The 20,852-nt window shown below is 51.4% G+C and overlaps 1 protein-coding gene across 1 annotated transcript in view; it reads left to right on the top strand.

The window, feature by feature from the left end:
* Positions 1-8,347: 8,347 nt before the first annotated feature.
* The window catches only part of GNA13 (G protein subunit alpha 13), a 32,514-nt gene continuing 20,009 nt past the window's right edge, over positions 8,348-20,852 (top strand). Inside the window, exons 1-2 of the mRNA XM_055408758.2 lie at positions 8,348-8,826; positions 10,957-11,183. Of these exons, the coding sequence (XP_055264733.1) occupies positions 8,544-8,826; positions 10,957-11,183 (510 nt within the window). The 5' untranslated portion in view covers positions 8,348-8,543. The remainder of the gene's footprint in view (positions 8,827-10,956; positions 11,184-20,852) is intronic.

The following is a 20,852-nucleotide window of genomic DNA, read 5'->3' as shown; positions in this document are numbered from 1 at the left end:
TTAAACAACAACACGGTTTTTATTTTTTTAACCTTCATATTTATGTAACAAAATCACTAACCACTTTCAATCCCCCAATGCATAGCGGCAAATGCTTATTATGTGACACCTAAGTGGGGCCAGGCAGGCACTCTGCCAGGTGGTTTACACGTTACCATCAAACTGCACCCTCTCACCAGTCCAGTGAAGTGTGGGCAGAATTAGCCCCACTTTTCAGATGACAGAAACGAAGCTCTGGTGTCTGCTGGCTAAGACTCCTTGCTCCCAACGCAGGGGCCTGGGTTCCATCCCTGGTCAGTGAACTAGAGTCCACGTGCCGTGACCGAGACCCAGGGCAGCCAAATAGATAAATAAATAATTTTTTAAGAAAAAGAAATGAAGCTCAGAGAGTTTGTGTGTTTCTTTGCGGGATTCACATGATAGATGCTGGGAAAGATGGAGGGCAGGAGGAGAAGTGGGTGACAGAGGATGAGAAGGTTGGGTGGCATCACCCACTCAGTGGACCTGAGTTTTGGCAAACTCCGGGAGATGGTGAAGGACAGGGGAGCCTGGTGTGCTGCCGTCCGTGGGGTCGCAGAGAGCTGGACACGACAAGAACACGGTAGACGTGCGGGGCAGCAGCTCGGACTGGATCCCACTCCTGCCCAGCTCTCCCTGCCGCTCTCGGCGACCCCGGCCTGAGCCTGACAGGAGCGGGCAGCAGCTGAGAGGGGCGAGAGCCTGAGTTCCGATTTCTCCTGGCCCGCGGGCATCCACAGCGTCCTGCCTGCCCCGTGCGGGGCGGCCACTTGATGGATTGCAGCAAGTGAAGGCGCATCCCCGTCGCCCTGCAGCAGGCACACCCTCCGGCTAGCTCAGGTCACCTGAGAGCCCCTCACGAGTGGTGTCCGGCTGTGCCACGTTAGCAGAGCATCCCGCAGGACCTGGACCCTGGTTCTGAGCGGTGGGGCGGAGCCACAAGGGTCTCTGGTCACCGCACACACATCCCTCCAGGCCTGCAGATCCAGCTGGCAGCCGTCAGATGCAGGGAGGTGTCTGGGAGCAGGCAGATGGTGACTACTCATTTAAATGACACACATTCAGTGAGTCTTTACCATATGACAGGATTCCCAGGGGGCTCAGTGGTGAGGAATCTGCCTGCTAGTGCAAGAGCCGAAGGTCTGATCCTGGGTCGGGAATAACCCCTGGAGAAGGAAATGGCAACCCACTCCAGTATTCTTGACTGGAGAACCCCCACGGACAGAGGAGCCTGGCGGGTACAGTCCATGGGGTCGCAGAGAGTCGCACACAGCTGAGCTCAGCACATGAGCACACACCATGTGCCACGCTGGATGCCGAAGGCACCAGTGAGCTGGTTGTGGTCCTGGCCTGGGTGGGGGGGCCGCATTCCGGGGAGGTGGGGGAGGGAGGGCAAGGGACCCATGCTCTGAGGGGAGGGGGGGCGGGAGAATGCTGGGGGACCTCAGAGGCTGGGAACCTTGATCAGCCTGGGGGGCGGGGGAGGGAGGAGGGGAGGGAAATAATGAGACAGCGTCGGGGGTGGGTGGGAGGTGGCGGCGGGGGTGGAGGTCCGGGAAGGAAAGGAGTGAGATAAGAGGGCGAGGGCCTGGGAAAGACAGCAGGGAGAGCCCTGGGTGTTCTCTACCACCCCGAGCCAAATCAGAAAAATGGCCGGTGCTGGACTGGGATGGCATGAAATTCACCAGGAGCAATGTCTCTCTAAGGAAGCGCTTTTATCCTGGGCGACTTCCCAGGCTGTCCAGTGGTTAGGGCTCCGAGCTTCCACTGCAGGGAGCACAGGTTCCATCTCCTGTCGGGGAACTAAGATCTCACGTTGTTCGATGTGGCCAAAAGGTAAAAATCATCATCATCATCAAACTCCCTTTTTACAGACAGGAAAAGTGAGGCATGCTGTGTTCAGTGAGTTCTCCCCAAGGTCCCACAGCCTTGCTCCTTTCCTTCTGTGGGAAAGGAAATGACCAGTAGACGATTTGATCTGCTTCACAGGGTTAAACCAGAGAAGCAGGAGACCTCAGCTCATTGCTTACAGGACTCTTCCCATCACCAGCCGTGCTTAAGCACAGAAAGGGCAAATGAGTCTGAAACTGCTGGCACACAAGAAAGCGCTGCAGCTCGCTCTCACCCCCGCCTCGTCCTCTCGTGTGCAGTGGGGGCCCGGCCAGCCCCCCCGGGGCCGGGAGAAGGGCAGTAACGACAGCGAGAGACAGGGAAGGCCTTCGTGGCTCAGCTTCCAGACCTCTGACTCTGCGACTCTGACTCAGCGGCTGCTGTCTCTCCCTGAGTCCTGCCGGGAGCCAGCCTGTTCTTTCCCTCAGCGGCTGACACAGGAGTTTGCAGAAGGTGCGTTGATGGCATCATTCGCCCCGGGGAGCCTGGCTGCCACGACCTCACAAAGGCCCCGGGAACCGCTTCTCGGCGCCCCTGGGTGAGCCCTGACCACGTGACGGTCAGTGCCCTGGCGGGGACAGAGGCGAAGGTCAGCCTCGGCGTGCCATGCTGCACCCGGCTGCCAGCGAGTCAGGAGCACGGCTCATGGAAGCAGCAGGCCCGGGCCTGCCAGCCCACGTGCCGGAGGAAAGAAAACTGGATTGGGAGCAGAGGGTGTGCAGACACAGGAGTCAACTTAGACCCCGCACACATCAGTTTCTCCGGAGAAACAGAACTCACGTTAGAGATGCTTTACTGGTGTCGGCGAGGCACGGGCCGCTTCCAGGCAGCGTGGTGTAAAAGGCCGACCTCGTCTTCAGAAGCAGTGAGGGAGGAGGAGACACACTGAGCAGGGGGTTCTGAGCTTCCCAGAAAGAGTCCCAGGTTTCCAAGCAAAGCCCCGCATTCAGGGTCACATAAACAGACTGCCCACAAACGCGCCCGGTACAGACAGCAGCTGCGGCCTGAAGGTTTCTCCGAGGACGGGCGTGTGTCTTTCAGAGGCAGGCTTCCGACTCCAGAGAAGCTGAGAGGTCACGAATGCCCAACAGCGGCTCATGGATCTTCCTTGGAGGCTGCGGAAAACACAGCCAGTAATTAAAGTCACGTTTTCCTTCAGTAACACCAGCAACAAAAACCACCACGAAGGCAATTCCACATGCCGGGTTTCATACAAAACTTTCCACATGAGAAGCTGACTCTGGTCAGGGCACCATCGCGTTTCGTAACAAAGAAAGTTGCCTTTTGATACTGGACTCACATGAAGGGACCATCTGGGGCTTCCGCCACCTTGTAAATATGGCTGTAAAGCCGGCCTCGTCTTTTCTTCTACCTCAGTCACCCAGAACAGTTTACAAACCAGAGTCTGAGCTCCGGTGCAGAACATCTCACTGTGCTAGAATCAGCCTGCAAGCTGGTAAACTTTGAGGTGGCCTTTAGCCCAAAGGGGGCTGGAAAAACAGACCAAGTAACCAACCAACCAACTACTTGTTCCTTAAATGCGATCTTTGTACACCTGGGCACCCAGGGAAATACCTCTTTCTGGTGACTCAGAAAGAGCCCTGGATTTAGAGTCAAAAGTAGGTGGTTTTGGTTCTGCCTCTGCCCCCGGACAGTCGGAGGGAGTCCTCAGATCTCTCTTCCCCCGGCTTCCTCCTGCTCAGGGAGTGAGCTTAACACTGGGTGCTCCGTCAGCCTATTGTGAGCAAAGAATGAGATAAAAGTAGGTCAAAGTGCTTTGGGGCGTTTAAAACATCACACACACACACAACTCAGAGATCTGTATTCTGGGAAGACTAGGGAATTCCCTTGCTTTCCTAGCACAGAAAGGAAGACACGAAAAACCCACGCCTGTTTTATCTGAAAGAAAGTGGCAGAACCCACCTACTATAATAACACTGGTGATGAGACTCAAGAGTCAAGTGGAGAAAACCTTGGGTGTGTCGTCATCTTTATTAGAAAATTAACCCACGGTTTCCCCATCCGGTAATGTGACTGATTTTTAAATAAACACATCTAAACGGGTGTTGTCCCATCCTGAAGAGTGAGTAGTCACCTTGGCAGGCCAAGCACTCATTTAAATTGTTTCCCACCGTTCCAAAATCTTTTTTGTACACTCCTTTCTTGGAATCGTTCCCAGAGCCTCTGGCACATTCTTTCGAACATGTCTGAGGGTGACACATTTTTGTCCTTTGTGAAAAACATTGATTTTTGTAAACAGCCCAGAGTTATTTGTCACAGATTCTGATAAATGAGCTAAGTAGTGCCACTGTTTTAAAAAGTGTTAGTCGCTCAGTCGTGTCTGACTGCTTGCAACCCCAAGGACTGTAGCCCGCCAGGTTCCTCTGTCTACAGGATTTCCCAGGCAAGAACACTGGAATGGGTTGCCATTTTCTTCTCCAGGGGATCTTCCGGACCCAGGGATCAAACCAGGATCTCCAGGATTGCAGGCAGATTCTTTACTAACTGAGCCATGAGGGAAGCCCACACTTTTTAGAAAACTGTGACTGTAAGATAGGATACCTGGCTTTCTCTCAGTTCCAACAGAAAGTTACAAATAGTTGGACTGCCCTGGAGGTTCAGCAGTTAGGACTCGGCTCTTCCACCACAGGGAGCATGGGTCCCATCCCAGGCCAGGGAACTAAGACCCCACAAGTCATGGAGCAGCCAAGGAGGAAAAAAAAAAAAGAACAGATAGTAGATTGCAGGAATCGACAGCATTGCCAGACAGGGCCTGATCCTTCATTAGGCGACCACACTAGAGTAGGAAAGTCGTGTGGAAATGTGTCTCTACACTGTTAGTCACACCTCGATTATTTATCTAGCAAGACTGTTTGCCACTAGACTTTGAGTTTCCAGTAAGAAGAGAGCCACACTACAACTAATTAACCATTTAACTGTGCAATCTTTTTATCACAGCTCCTCCTCGGGGGATCTGAACCGCTCATCTGCACACGGATTAACGGGCTAATACAGATGTTTCCAATGGATTCACACCTGCGTCTATTGGAAATACAGTAGCCAGCAGATCTAATTCCAACCAACAGACTCTATATTCCCTTAAAAACTTTAGATTCTCTTTTCAGTCATGAAACAATTTGTCTGAAAATTATAATATTCACTAATATCATTACAATGTGACTTGAAGCAATAGCTAGATTTGCTTCTGGTGCAAATCATTTTAATTGTTCGAGTTACTTTAAAATAAACATAACCAGAGAATTCCCTGGCTCTCCAGTGGTTAGGACTCAGCTCTTTCACTGCCAAGAGCCTGAGTTCAATCCCTGCTCAGAGAACTAAGATCCCACAAGCTGCATGGCCAACAAAGAATAAAACTCAGAATCACACTTTCAATCACCGAACACCGTTCGCTGTGGGTCTTCAACGGTAAATGACTCCAGCGACTTTTGTTTTATGGAAGCTACTGTTTTCCCCTACCTCATTTTATTGTGGTGACATTTACGTAACATTAAATTCATCATTCGACCGTTTTAAAGTGTATGATTTGGGGGCATTTAGTAGATTCCCAGGGCCTTCCCCGATGGCTCAGTGGGTGAACAATCCGCCTGCAGTGCAGGAGACGCGGGTTCTACCCTGGGATGGGGACGAATTCCTGGAGAAGGAAATGGCAACCCACTCCAGCATTCTTGCCTGGAGAATCCCATGGACAGAGGAGCCTGGTGGGCTACAGTCCACAGGGTCACAAAGAGTCAGCCACGACTGAGCACACCCTATGCATATACGATGTATATAATATACACATATTCCCACAATTCTGTGAATGAACCATCAGCACTATCTAGTTCTTAAACATCTTCATCACCCCGAAAGGAAAGCCTATACTCATGAAGCAATCACTCCCTTTTCTTTCTGCCTACTGCTGGCAAGTACTAATCTGCTGTTTCTGTGGATTTGACTATTCTGGACACTTCTTATCAATGGAGCCTTACACCATGTGGACTCTTATGACCAGCTTCTTCACGCAGCATCACGTTTTCAGGGTTTATCCAGGGTGCAGCATGCGTCAGCGCTTCGTTCCTTTTAATGCCTGAGTAACTGGACTGCACAGATATACCACACTGTTCATCCATCCATCCACCGATGGATACGTGAGTTGTTCACCCCTTTGAGCTATTCTGAAGAGTGCTGCCATGAACAGGTGCACAATTTTTCCTTTAAACAACTGTTTTCAATTCTTTGTAGGTATACACCAAGGAATGAAATTGCTGGGTCATATGGCAATCCTAAGTGTAACTTTCTGAGGAACCATCAAACCTCTAGCTCCTTTTTTTCCTAAGATATTTTTAACGTGTACCATTTCTTTTAAAGTCTTTGTTACAATATTGTTTCTGTTTTATGCTTTGGTTTTTTGGCCAAGAGGCATGTGGGATCCTAGCTCCCCGACCAGGGATTGAACCTGCGCCCGCTGCAGTGGGAGGGCTGCAGTGGGAGGTGAAGTCTTGACCAACAGACTGCCAGGGAAGTCCTTCCAGCTCATTTTAAAAAATGACTCCTCTATTTATTTGATTGCCCTTGGGTCTTCACTGCTGTGCATGGGCTTTTCTCTGCACTGCATTTCTCACTGCAGAGCATGGACCCCAGGAGCCCGTGTGCCCACTAGTTGTGGTACACTGGGCTCAGTTGCTCTGCTGCACGTGGGATCTTCCCGGACCAGGAACTGAACCCTGTGGCCCCTGCATCAGCAGGAGGGTTCTTATCTGCAATACCACCAGCTCATTTTAACACTCACACTTTCAAGGTGGCTTGACAACCAGACAGGAGCTATTGGACAACTGCAGCCTGACCCCAGGCAGGGCCCAAAGAGGTCTCTCTTTTTTCTGAAGCACTGAGGCGAGCAGCGGGGTTTGATATGAGTCAAGCCTGTTCAACGTGGAAGTTACAGGCAGGGCTCTGGACGCCTTCCTCTGCTGTTCTACATGTCACAGCATGAACTGGCAGAGCGGGAAAGCCTTCCTGCCTGCGAGGCATCCTTGGTGCTTCAATTATGATGTGAGCACTCCCGGAAAAAGAAGAAAAAGATGCCAACTATCTAATTGATAGGCTTCCCTCTTCCTGTTTTTGTGGCATTCAGATCAGCATGTGGAGTCCAAGCCAGCACTGTACCCTGTCCTGGGCAGAGGTCTGTCCTTTCAAGGGTGGAAAACCAAGCTTCCCAAACAGTAGCTGAAGCTGCAGAGAGCTCTTCCAACCTGAGTGGACTTTTACTATCTATTTTGCCTAGAGGCACCGCCTAGTAATACTGCAGCACCTACCCTACTTGGTATAGGGCAGCTTGTCCACACGATGGGCTTGGCCAGGACAACAGGAGATAATCCTATGGCAGGTATTGTTTACTGCAGCCAATTTACTGAGTCATGGGGCTCCTCAGCCATTAACCCAATCAGGCCAGCAAACTGATTAGCACTGATTTTGTTTAAACGTGTTCTTGAGCCTCTCGGGAAACTGACCTGTTGGCTACCTCCTTGCCTGACACACACAAGCTTCTGAGCCCCGGAAGCCCCAGGCAAGGCTGTTGGGAGGAGCTGCACTGCCATAGAGACCAGCCCAGAGGGCTTTTTCCACTTGAAACTAGAGCGCTGAGATAAAAGCTGACTTCCGGGGTCCTTGCGAGGCGTCCCTCTGCCAGCCCACGTGTCGCTTGTGGCCCCGCAGCCGTGCAGGTGTCCGGCCCGAGTCTTGGCCGGTCACATCCTCTGCAATCTGTCAGGAAACCTAACCTCCGCCGGCTCCTGTTCTCGGTCTGTCTGCTTATCTGCTTCCTCTGGAGAACAGCCGCGTCGGTGTCCGGTGCGGGGGGGATTTTCGGGGTGACCTCACCCGAGCAGACGTCGGCGTCAGCCCGCGTGCGGACCGCGTCCGGGAGGCATGCACAGCTCGTCCCGGCGCCTCCGCGGCCCGTCCTCCGCAAGCAGCGTCTCCGCAGGGTCTCGGGTGGGGCTGGGGGGTCACGCCGGTTCCCTTCCCGGGCTCGGGAGGGCGGGCTGTCACGGGACCCACTGGAAGAAAATGCAGCGAAACCGCTGGCGCCCGCTCTCTGTTTGAACGACTTTGGAGCCAAAGGCTTCGGCGGCCGGCGGCGGGGCCTGGGAGCGACGAGAGCCGCTGGGAGCCCAGAGGGCAGAGCCCGGGGCGGGTCTCCGGCCCCCCGGCCCCCCGGCCCCCCGGAGGTGGCCGCGCGGCCCGGGCTGGGTGCGGCTCGCTGCAGGCAAGAGGGAGGCGCAGCCGCGGCGCGGGCCACGTGACCGCCGGCCCCGCCCCGCCCCGCGCGCGCCCGGCGCAGCTCGTGGGCTCGCGAGAGGCGCGCGTCTCCGGGCGCGGCGTGCGTGCGCGTCCCCGCGGCGGCGGGCGCGCGCACGCCCGGGGCCGCCGCCCCGCCGGGCCCGCCCTCCCGCCCTCCCTCCGCGGCGCGCGCGGCCCGCCCTGCCCGGCCCGCCCTGCGAGTCAGACCGCCGGCTCCCGCCCTCCGCCGGCGCGCCCGGGCCGCCGCGGCGCCCCCCGCCCTCGAGCCGCCGAGCCGGAGCCGCAGCCGCGCGCCGAGCGGGCGGAGGAGCCGCGGGGCCCCGCGAGGCGGCAAGATGGCGGACTTCCTGCCGTCGCGGTCCGTGCTGTCCGTGTGCTTCCCGGGCTGCGTGCTGACGAGCGGCGAGGCCGAGCAGCAGCGCAAGTCCAAGGAGATCGACAAGTGCCTGTCGCGGGAGAAGACCTACGTGAAGCGCCTGGTGAAGATCCTGCTGCTGGGCGCGGGCGAGAGCGGCAAGTCCACCTTCCTCAAGCAGATGCGCATCATCCACGGGCAGGACTTCGACCAGCGCGCGCGCGAGGAGTTCCGCCCCACCATCTACAGCAACGTGATCAAAGGTGGGCCGGGGGCGCCGCCCTGCTCCCCGCAGACCCCGGCCGGCCGCGCGCGAGGGGGCGCGGCCGCGGGGAGGGTGCCGGGCCCCCGCCCGAGGGGAGCGCCCCGGTGCGGGCTGGCCTCTCCCCCGGGCCAGCCAGCCCACCCCGCGCCCGGGCGCTGCCCGCCCAGCCCCGAGTCACATGGGGTCGCGGCTGCTCCCAGCTCGGAGGCCGCGGAGCTCCGGAACCTCGTGCCCGAGACTCGGGTCAAGGGCGGAGGGTGACAGGCCCCTGGCCCTTTGGGGGCGAGGATGTGAAACTCAAGGCTGTCCCGTTTGCTGTGCTTCCGTCAGGAAAGAGCGCACCATCAGTCGGTCTAAGAAAGTTTTAGCATCAGTGGTTTTTCGCCCCAGTGTCACGGTCGGGCAGGATGTGTGCCTGTCATCACCGAGCACCTTGCACCCTCTTTCTGCTTCTGACTGCGGTGGGGGGAGCGTCTACTGCTTAAACGGGGTTGTGTGTGGGTACAGAGGGTGTAGGGCCTGGGACCGTGCAGGCTGAGTCAGTGAATCAGTGTCGGCTTGGGTCATAGGTTCTGCTGCTGTTCGTGGGTGTTTTTAAAACTAGAGTTGATCTTTGTTCTCAACTGAAAAACGCACAGGAATTTGAGTTCTGGGCTTTCAAACAAATGCGGGGGGGGGGGATTTTACTTTTGTCAGTTGAGCTATAATTCGCACTGTTTTTAGTGTCCGACTGTTTTCTACTTTATAAAAGGTATTTTGGCAGAATTGAGATACAGAGCCTGTTCTTGAGGTGCGTGAGGGTGCTCTCCGTGGCGTCTGCGTAGCAGTTTACCTAGGGGTCGGTAAATGTCAAACCTTTCCAAGCAGCGTTTTTTTTAAGGGGGGATTTTGTTGAGGAAGTACTTAAGTTACTCTTTCGACTCACTTTTTTTTTTCCCCTTCCAGAATTGAGTGGAGGAAAACTGCTTGGGGTGCGGGGAATGGAGAGGGGGAGATTTGTGGGGTAACGATGAGGGAGGGCCAGGACATCAGGAGCTCCCCGACCACAGCCAGCCCTAGGACGCACGCAGTGAGCTGTAAAGAGGTTGGGTTTATCCTTTCTTCAGTTTAGTACAAAGTTAACCTAAGGTCTCTTTCAAGGCCCAAGACTCCATGTAGTCAGTCCTTAACGGAAGGTACCTTTGTATCTGATGCAGCTGATTGTAAGGGGTTCTGTTAATGAGTAGACCAGCTGTTGACTGATAGCCAGGTAGACACCTGTCTCTTGTTTAACACCTGGTTCCTCTTGCACACTGGCTCCTAAGTGTGACCTTCAAGCCTTGATGAGATGAAGTCACTAGCCATCTGCATTTTCTGAGTTGACGTGATCAGAAAATTGACAGGCAAACGGTTTTTCAGTTATCTAAACAAATGACCTAATAGTCACATGACTGTTAGGAGGGACTAAAGGTAACAGTGTAGTGTTAGAAATAATGGGTTTGAATTAATCTCTGTGAGTTGAAATCTCTGCTTCTACATCTTTTTTGCGGTTGGTCTTCCTCCTTTTAGGGAAGTCTCACACCACCCTGAGCCTCACCCGGATTGGAAGCTTCCCAAGCCTCCCAGGGGAGAAGTGTCTGAGCTCTGAGCGAGGTCCTGGAAGCCGTGGGGTGGGCTGGGCAGGGTGCTCAGGGACCGGGAGAACACGGGGCGCTGAGTCTCTCCTTGGTGTTTCATAAAAGTCTCTCCGAGAGACTCAGAGCCTTGTCTGCAGATCTTCAGAGCCTAGACATCAGGCTGTGCAGCAGAGTTTCTTCTTCCTTTGTTGGTTTTGGTTGTCTTGCGACTCCCTTCTGCCCAGGAATTATTTTATTAACTAGAACATGTTAAAATCCTACAGAAGAAGCACTTGTGTTGATTGTGTTTGTTTTTCAAGGCTCTAACTTTATGACGGAACAACTGTGAATTTTAATTTTTTTCTTACACTCTGAGAAGTTACTTCTATCTGTTTTGATGTCGGTCTCCATTTTTTGGAGGTGCTGGGCCTAGAGTACTCAAGAAGTTTAAGGAAAGAATATGAGAATCGCATCTCTGAGAATATCTAGTAACTCCCATCACACCTTTTTTTTTTTTTTTTTTTTAAACAAAGGTATGAGGGTGCTGGTAGATGCCCGAGAGAAACTCCACATTCCTTGGGGGGATAACTCAAACCAGCTCAATGGAGACAAGCTGATGGCATTCGATACCCGGACGCCCCTGACCGCCCAGGGAATCGTGGAAACACAAGTTTTCTTACAGTACCTTCCTGCTATAAGAGCATTATGGGCAGACAGTGGCATACAGAATGCCTACGATCGGCGTCGAGAGTTTCAGCTGGTAAGAGATTTTTTTTTAATGTCATTTTATTTTAACTGCATTTATTAACATCCGATTGTAACACATCTTTTTCACTGCCTTCCACAATATGATGTATGTATTCAAAATTTTACCCTCAGAAATGTGGATAGTTTTCTAGATGAGCTTTATAAACTAACCAAGATAAAAATAAGGCAAACTCCCAATGGGTTTGGTGAAACTGTAATATTGAGTAATTAGTTGGTCATTTTTCTTTTTTGAGGGTAAGATCATAATGAGTTTCTCAGGCACTTTCATCTAATTTTTTCTCCTTTTAAAAGTAATTTCATCTCAGTTATAGCAGCAATATTGATCTTTCTAAAAACTGACCTTTTATTTTTGAATTAAGAGTTCAGTAACTTGATTGTTCAAGTATGCTCTTTAGCCTTTAGAGGTGTTTATTTCACAATTCATCAATACAGGTTAAAGTCCTTAATGTTTAAGTCATTTGCGCTTTTTGTATATTTGTATGCTATGCTTTTTAAAAGCTTCTAAGCACATTTTACAAAATGTTCCTCCTTAAAATAATGTTGGTTTTTGTGCTTCTCTTTTCCATGGGAAACACCTAGAATTTATTTTGCATTTATTATTTCTACTTTGTCTTACACAAGACTTGTTGTAAAAGTTTGTAGCTATTACACAGCATTGAAGAGAGGGTGGAAAATAAAGTTCTAATCTAGGTCAAAGGTGAAAAAACAATAATCGATATAAATTATTAAGCTCTTGATAAAAAAATCTAATTGTGAATGCGTTGATTGTATCTGGGGTTTTATTTGCCAAAGACCAGAAAGATCCCAGGAATGATAGCCATCTCTCTTGTATGCAGTTTGGAGGGAGTTCAGATGTAAAGTAAGTTTTATTGTAATGTGATCAAAATAAAGTGACAGTTAAAAGTAAAACTGCTTAGAAACTTGTTTGATGATGTCACGGTGTTAAGACAGTTCACATATCTGGGTGTGGCTGCAGAGTGACATGCAGCCAGCAGCCCTTGCTATTACAGTTTGTACTCAGCAGCAGCCTTGGCTCCCAAAAGTTCTCAGAAAGTGTTCACGACGGCTTTTGATAAAGCTGAGCCCTGGATCTCTGCTCTGTCTGAATGACGGCCTTCGTGTGTATCATACAGCCTGGCACGTGATTGCACCGTCTGGTTTAGTTCTCTTCTTTGTTGTGTGTATTTTGTTTGTTAACTTAATGCATTAATAAGCGGCAGAGGTGGTCCTACGTCTTTGTTAAAGGTGAGTAGCTGGAAGCATTATATGTTGAAAATTATGAATTTGACTTGACAAGTAGCCTCCATCCAGCGCTCAGAGGTGGGGTTAATTTTTGTCTTTCACACACCCCTCCTTCAACTTCCTTTCACTTCCCTGCTGTTGTTAAGTGCAGATTGTTCTCCTTTCTTCTAAATTGATTTTCTCGACAAACCCCGCATTTCACTATGCACTCTGTCAGGAGCTTATTCATCCTTGCAGGTCAGGGAAGAAACGTCTGTGTATAATAGCACACTCTGCTTGTTGGTTCAGGGAGCGACTAGCCTGCTATCCTGCACAGGCCTCTGTGGGGAGTCTCCGCAAGTCCGTTTAGGTGAAGATGGACCTCCCTGACACTTCTTGCTTTTGAATGATCATGTCTTACACTCGCGTGGTCATCACTGTTGAGAAGATATTCCTGAGAATTTATTTGCTGTTAAGAGCAGACTGTTAAACCGCTCAGGGTGAGGACCTGCAGATTGTTGGCTTCAGCCAGCTGATGCTTTCAGAGCAGAGACAGCCTCGGGGACAAGGAAAGGCAAGTTGATGAAAAGAAATAGAGGCCCAGGGAAAGAGGAACAGGGAGAAGTCTGGCTTTAAGCTCCTGAGGACAGGGATCCTTCCTGTCTGCCCGCGTTGTTAACGGTACCTGGCACAGGTGGTAGGTACAGGGTTATCATGTGGAATTAATGGCTGTCATACTTCGGGATGCTCGGGGTGCCTGGCATGTGGCTGACACTGGGAAATCGCTTTGCTTCCTTAAAATTTCCCCCCAAGTCCTCTCGTTCTTCTCTCGTCTGCACACACAAAGCCCAAGTCCTGTTTTTTCTGGAGGTCTCTTGCCTCCTCCACTCCGCTCCTCCTTCCCACTGGCCCAGTTTCTCCTCCCTGGACCTCAGTAACCTTGTCCAAACCTGGCCGAGTTTGCCGGGAAGCTCTGCTCAGCTCCACTGCTTCCAGAACACAGAGCCACCTCTTCCGTGAGCCTGGACGCTGAGGGGCTTGCCAGTGACAGCCCGCACCCGCTCAGACCCCGCGCGCTGAGGGCTTCTGCCCCCCAGCCCCCTCTGCCCGGCTCCTTCATGTCTGTACCGTTCATCCGGGCTCCCCTTCACAGAACAGGGTGGACGCAGCTCCCTGCAGGCCCGGGCCCCCTCTGTGGGTTCAGCTGGAATCTGAAGAACAGAGCGGTTTCCACGACGACCCCCTCCTCACCTGGGGAGCCTGGGCGGGCGCCTGGGCGGTGCAGTGTCTGTGGCAGACCCACGCGAGGGTGAGGGGTGGCTTGTCCGGCGCCGAGCGCCCCTGCGAGCTGCCTCGCCTGGCCCTCCCACTGGACCCGAGGCGGCCCGGCCTGCCTGCTGGTGACCCACCTGGGCCCCCCTCCCTCTGAGGCAGGGTCTCCTGTGGGCTGCCTTCTGTTTGGTCTCTCTCACTGCCACAGGGTCTGATACGTGCTTTCCTCGTTTTGTTAGGTGATCGGAATTATAATGCTTTTCTAGAAAAACCCGCCTTTTTTTTCTCTGGGAAGCACGGGTGTCTCTGTGTGTTGTGTTAGTCGGTCGGTCGTGTCCTGCTCTGTGCAACCCTGTGGGCTGCAGCCGCCGGGTGTCTCTGTCCGTGGGGCTTTCTCTCTGCTGCTGCTGCTGCTGTTGAGTCACTTTAGTCGTATCCAGCTCTGTGTGACTCTGTGGGCCGCAGCTGCTGGGCGTCTCTGTCCGTGGGGCTCTCTCTGTGCACTGGTTCGTTAATTCTCCAGGAGATAGGAAGTTCTCGTATCATGGAATCGATTTTTCTTTTTTGTTGTGTTTAACTGTGTAGTATATTCTTGAATCTTGGATAGGAAAAGTAAACATCAGGGGAAATGAGAGGATTTAGCAGCTAAAATAACGAAAATAAGCCTTTTTGTTTTCAGCTACCTCTTGATTATTAAACTTATTCAAATTTAAATGCAAAAAAATGGGGTCAGTTTCTAAGCTCTTGACCACTCTTTTGCTTAAGAGGAATGACTGCCCTTGAATCAGTTTTTGGGCCGAGGGTGGCATAGTGATGTCACAGCGTAGGTTTTTAGTTTTTAGCAGGCTGTTCGTTTGTTAGTAATAACTTTGGGTGCAAACATGAATGTTTTCTTTCTCTAGCTCCCAAAGGCAAACATTTCCTTTTCTGGTTAGTATCATTGTGAGTGAGCTAAATGCCGTACTGTGGAAAAGAAAAGTCTAAAGGTTCATGTTGTTGCAGCTCACGTTTGTCTTTTTCTCATTCCTCTGAACTCGCACACTAACAACAGTGCATCCTGAGGGGGGTCTCTTAGCGTCTCAGTTACATGTCTCTAACCCTCTGCCTGGGGCGTGCCTTTGCCATAGCCTGCCGCTGTGCTGGAGTAGAGACCCTCTCTAGAGAAACAAGGTGACCATAACTAGGGGATTTGCTGAGATGGGAGTCAGAGGTTGCAGATACGTGTCAGAACTAACAGCACGGCTAGGAGTCACTGGAGTGTGTAATATACAGTTGCATAGTCAGGAGCCTAAGCAAAATGTACAGACCTCCTTACACAGGGCAAGAGAGTGTGCGACCCTGGGGGTGCACTCCTGGATCTCTGCACACACTTTGCTGCCGTCAGCATTAATGCAGCCTCCTGTGATGGCCAGTCTTGCCTTTGCAACTCCCGCAACTGAAACTGCCTCCTGTGTCGTGTGGCGCCTTGAGTTTGACGTGGTTTCTCTCGCTCCAGGGGTGCAGCTGGTGCGTGAGGACAGCTTCACCTCTCCAGGCTGATGAGCTAGTCTTTCTTAGGACTGAGCTTCCCGCAGTCTGGGTGACAGTAACGGTTTAGCCTCAGGCGGGGGCCTGTGAGAAGACGCGGAGAGCTCAGTGAAATAGGAACTTCCTTCAGGCTGAGACGGCGCTGCTGCGTGGATGCGAGGTGCTGTGGAGAGTGGCCTTCGTGTGCTCCACGGCACTGATGAGGGTTTTCTGTGAGGGAGAAGCACTGGTCAATTTGTAGAGATTTTAGATTTTAGGTCTCTGTAGAATTTGGGTTTATTTTTTCGGTGAACTTGATCAGATGTCCGAATGGTTACATTGTATCTCAGCCTGGGAAACCCAGAGCTGTCTGCTGTTCAGGTTGAAAACTGAGAGGCCAGTCTGGCACATGCTTACAGTTTTAGTGTGACTTTGTGAGATGTGTGTGTGTGTCAAACATAGTGATCCCTGGTGGCTCAGCTGGTAAAGAATCTGCCCACCATGCAGGAGACCCCAGTTCGATCCCTGGATTGGGAAGCTCCCCTGGAGAAGGGAATGGCTACCCACTCCAGTATTCTTGTCTGAAGAATTCCATGGACAGAGGAGCCTGGCGGGCTACAGTCCATGGGGTCTCAGAGAGTCAGAGACGGCTGAGGGACTAACGCACGCAACACATGGCACACATACACTCGTACCTGAGTGTGTCTCCTGATGTGTTATACCACGTTGACGTGCTCATGTTTAGGTCATTTTACTTCAGGTAGACGCTTGACTTGCTGAGGGGCATCTGAGCTCTGGTGCTGAAGAGCGACAGTAGAATCCTGTGCTGCCGTGTGTGTGGTGCCTGTTACTGCTCTTCTTGACTGGAGTATAGCCCTCACTCGGGAGAAGGGCTGGGAGCTCGCCTGTAAGGAAAGCGAAGCGGCCCCGGGACCCCGTGCGCTGCGGGGTCCTGCTTCCCCTTTGACAGAGAGGCGGCCCAGCCACTGTGTCCTGTCTCGTCCTGTTGGCCCCCGGCAGGCACCGGTCTCTCCGGAAAACTCAAGTGCTGCTGATTAATTACATGACGGTTTAATACCTTATGTTTTGCACAAATTGCTTTGTGATTTTCAAAGTACATTTATCACGTGCATTGTCACTGAATCCTTAAGTAAAAGAACATACACAGTGTGGGCTCTGGTCCTGCTCTCACAGATGAACAGACTCGGAGGTAGCACAGTCGTGCCTTCTGATCCCAGAGGTGCTAATGGTGACAGGGTGGGCCTGGTGCCCAATCTGCGCCTCCTGTCCAGGGGCCACCCAGGCCTCGGGCACTCTCTCCTCTTGTCCCGGCCTCCCAGCACTTGCCCCCGGTTAACATTCCCCTGGGACGTTCTGGCACCTTGTTTTGAATACATGTTTTCTTAGAAATGGGTGGCACTGCACTCACAGGCACAGGGTTGCTTTTATGTTCTGAGCTTTCCTAACACCCTGTGCCACTCCTCTGATGCTTTATTACCTTTATAATATTACTTTATTACAGTTGTGATGGTGGTGGTGATGATTCTAAACGAACTCGGAGAGTGCAGTTTATCCCAGCCAGCGTGCACCATGGTAAAGGCTATTGGAACAGTCTCCGCCTTGAAAGCTGGCTTTGGTGATCCTCACCTGATGTTTCATCAGTGAGCGTGGTTTTCATGTGCCCTGACGGGTAGAGGTTTCACAACAGCAGTTCTCTGCGGGGTCGGCATGCATTTTCCTCGGAAACGGACGCTTGGGCCTTGGCACGCATCTCGTTCACAGGCGCTCAGGGCTGCTCTTGGGGCTGGTGGGCGCTTCCGTCCTGCTGCCCATGAACCCCTTTGCCACGCTTCTTGTGTGGTCGCCACAGATTGCATTCTGAGCTTTCCAGATTCAGGTTACAGTTTGTTGCAAATTTTTCTTCCAATTATTAAGTACCTATTTCTGGAAATTAATAGTGACTTTTTGTTTCTTGGTCTTTTCCTAGCTGTGTGATGCAATTCTTCAGTCTGTGTAGTGAACATTTTTTTTTTTTTTAGAAGATGCCTTTTTTGAAGAGGTTTTGTTACAGCCACATTAGAATGCGCTGATACGGATCAAGGCGAGAGTTTGGTTTGGAAACAGATTGTCGTGGCTAAACTTGCCAGTGTCTTTCAGTGATGGTAGTAGTTTATCTTAATCTTTCCAATTTAATTTCTCTTCTTTTGGCAAAATGAATAAAAAAGATTTTGAAATCAGTGCAGTGGGTGAACTTTTCCGTCCACAGTGCTGTGCAGTAGCTGCGGAATCCTCCAGTAGAGCTGCTCTCCTCGCGTTTGTTCTGGTTCTGGTCTGAGTCATAAGACTTGTGCACTTGGTTTTGCTGCGTGGAACTTTACTTTGTATCTTCCAAACAAATTAGAAAGTAACCATGTCTGAGTTTATTGATTTATTTTACATATTGTGAAACATTTTTATGAACGGCGTTAACATGGTGACTTTACAGTGTGATGTGGTTTCCCGCTGTGCCACGGGGTAAAGCGGACTTGAAGTCCACACCGAGCTGGCATCCCCGCTCTGCCTGTCCTGTGTGAGCCCCCGCAAGGCCCCCAGCCTCTCTGACTTCCTCTTTCTTCCACTGTGAAGTGGGGACGATTCTGAGACTATTGTGAGTTGCAGGGACTCCATGAGCTCAGATCATCCACGTCCATAAAGCCTGTGCCCCAGGGCCCGACACCTGCGATCATGTTACCGTCATTAGCTGTTAACAGTCCTGCCACATGCAGACTGTAAGTCGTTTTCTAGAGTATAAAGCACTGTCAGCTTTGATTTGACTGAGCTTGTAAAAACCCTGCATTCTACGCAGTGCGGAAGAGTGCTTGGTTCTCCTCAGACCTTGTGGCCTCCGACAGAGGCGGCGCCACAGGAGGGCGTGAAGTTTCCATTGCTGTGTTGCTTCTTGCTCCCTTTCCAGCATCATTGCGCTTGGTTTTCAGATTGAAAACTCGCCATGTAGGCCTTGACATTTTTATGCGTGCACGCGCTTGGTCAATGCAGCCGGGTCTGACTGTTTCCCACCCCATGGACTGTAGCCGTGGATTCCCAGGCAAGGATACTGGAGTAGGTTGTCATTTCCTTCTCCAGGGGACCCTCCCAACCCAGGGACTGAACCAGAATTATTTAATTGTTTGGAGAATGTGCTCCTTGAACGCTTCAGGTGTGTGGTCTGAACTGGCCAGAGTGTGGGCTTCCCGGCCCGCGCTTTCTCTAGCACCCCCCACCCCCCTCCACTGCGCATATGGACCTGCATTCCCTGGCGGAGATGTTGTCAGCATTCATGTTAAGGAGGGTGTTTGGAATTTTTCAACCTAGAAAAATCCATTATATTCATAAAACACAAGAGTCTTTTTTTTTTCTAAGGTTTCATGTTACTTTATGAGAGATTTTAGAACTCCTGACCATTTTGTTAAAAAATACCAATTAAAACATTGATAGAGTGATGGAGCAAAATAAATTTCAAATTTGCAAACGGAACTCTCACGTTGTCAGCCCTGCCTCCCCCAGATAGCCTGGTGTCGCTGGGTTCTTCCACCCGTGCAGCTGCATCAGCCTGTTTGTAGGACGTTTGTCTTCTCTTTTCTAGAAAATTCAGCACGAGGTGCCGGGAAGTAAGTACTGTTGGGGGTGAGAGGCTTTCAGTTTGCCTCTCAGTGTCCTGGCTACCACTTTTTATCCGTGAGTGATCGTTTCAAGATTATTTTCCTGTTACGTGGGATGAACCGCCTCACTGGAAGCGGTGTAGCGAGTCTGCACTCTGACATCCTGTGATGTGCGTTAAGGCTTCTTGCCATGAAGTGTGGTGGTTCACATTTACTGACGTTAAGTAAAAGGAAACCTCTGGGCAGCGCTGGCCGTGAGCGGTGGCACCAGCTTCTCCGGTGTCTGGGAAGTGGCTCATGAGCAGTGCCCGGCCGGTGGGTGCCACAGGTGAGAGGAGGTGCATGCCACACCAGGCGGGCACGGAGCTCTTCAGGTGTGAAGTGGCCTCTCAGTTCATTTTGTGTTAATTTTTTTTAAACCTTAATAGTCAAATGCTTTATATTTACAAAGCTACAAATACTATATATCCTCATTGAAATATTTTCATAAAAGGAATGTGATTTAGCCTGTAGAGTTAAAATATTGCATTGCAAATGATTTGCCACTTTCATATGATACTAATTTGTCACATTTGCAGTAAAACTGTTTTCGTTAGCTGGAGCTTCAAAAATGATGGGGACATTAATTGTTGTCATATAGATTATATACATTTCAACCCTACACTAGGTTAAAGAGCATTATACTTAATTGTTTTCTTAACTTTTTAATTATGTTAGGATCAAATATTGCAATCAATTTTAAGATTGGTGTAACAATCTAGTAAGAAGCCAAGGTCCCACCTCTTGTATTTTGCACATTTGACCTTAATGTAAGATAGCTTTCTTTTGAAAAAGGAGCTTTATTAAAAAAAATTCATCCTGTGGAACTTCATTCTTTGTATAGGAATATATATGAACATATCCATGTGATATTTTTATGTGTAACTGTTTTTACTGTGTGCAGATGTGAAGGTTTAGACATTACTTTTCGAGTATCCATTTTTCATTGTGATAATCTGAATTCTTTTCAAATGTGAGAACTGAAGAGCAAGTGTGAAAAGACAAGAAGACCTTATGTAGCACTTCTCAGGAGATGAGTTAAACCTTAAAGAAACCGTGTCAGCTGCCCGCTTTCAGCAGCTGTTCAAGGACATGGTCCTGGCTACCCACCAACCAGTCAGGCGCTTTTTAGCCGGCTGAGTACTTGCTGGTGAACCGAATGAAAATAATCTTTGTTCGCATCAATCTTAGATGCTATTCGGAGGAACCCACGTTATAAAGCAAAGAAGTAAGCAGCCACACATGAGATGAACACTCTGGAGGAAAAGGAGAGTGACGAGAGAGCAGGAGGGTAGCCAGCAGTGGTGTGGTGGAGGTGGAGACCCCAGGGCTGGAGAGGCGAGTGCAGAATAGAGCCCGGAGGCAGGCGGTGGGCCTGCGAGTGGGGCCGGGGCTGGGCCCCTGCCGGGTGGGCTCCCAGGGAGGAGCGGCCGGCGGCCGGCCTGCGCGCTGTCCCGGAGGCTGGCACTGCTCGCCTGTGACCACGGCTCATGGTCAGCGAAGGAGCATGGTGCCCGTCAGCTCCCTTCCTTACCAGGCGCAAGTGGGACAGCTGCCACACCGTGTCCTGGGGTGGGCCGGCCCTGGGGACCGGAATCCAGCTGCCGGCCTGCCATCACGGAGCTCTGGGTCCAGTGAGGGGCAGGCAAGGCCCCCGCAGTGCTGCTGGCGATCCACGTGTGGAATCGGTGCGTTTGCCAGCTCAGGAAAGACCCAGGCACTCAGGCCCTTCGAGGGTAAGGCAACAGCTAGTTTGGGGGAGTGGGGTCACGGTGGGATCCTGACTGCGGTGACCCCCTACGTCCCCCTTAAGAGCACAGCTAACCCAGCGGTGACTGCGCGCACTGGGAGCCGTGGCCACGCCCAGCAATGTGTGAGACAGGCCGGCTTCTCTGCTGCCCCGAGTGTGGATTGAACAGCAAACTGGGAGAGAAGTGACCCAGGTTTTCCTCTCACCTGCGGTGCGCTCTTAGGCGGAGAAAGAC

This window comes from Moschus berezovskii, chromosome 20 (assembly GCF_049115385.1).
Source record: "Moschus berezovskii isolate FMDL1 chromosome 20, NW_MosBer_1.0, whole genome shotgun sequence".
Taxonomy (NCBI): domain Eukaryota; kingdom Metazoa; phylum Chordata; class Mammalia; order Artiodactyla; family Moschidae; genus Moschus; species Moschus berezovskii.
This window is presented reverse-complemented; position numbering and strand designations above follow the sequence as displayed.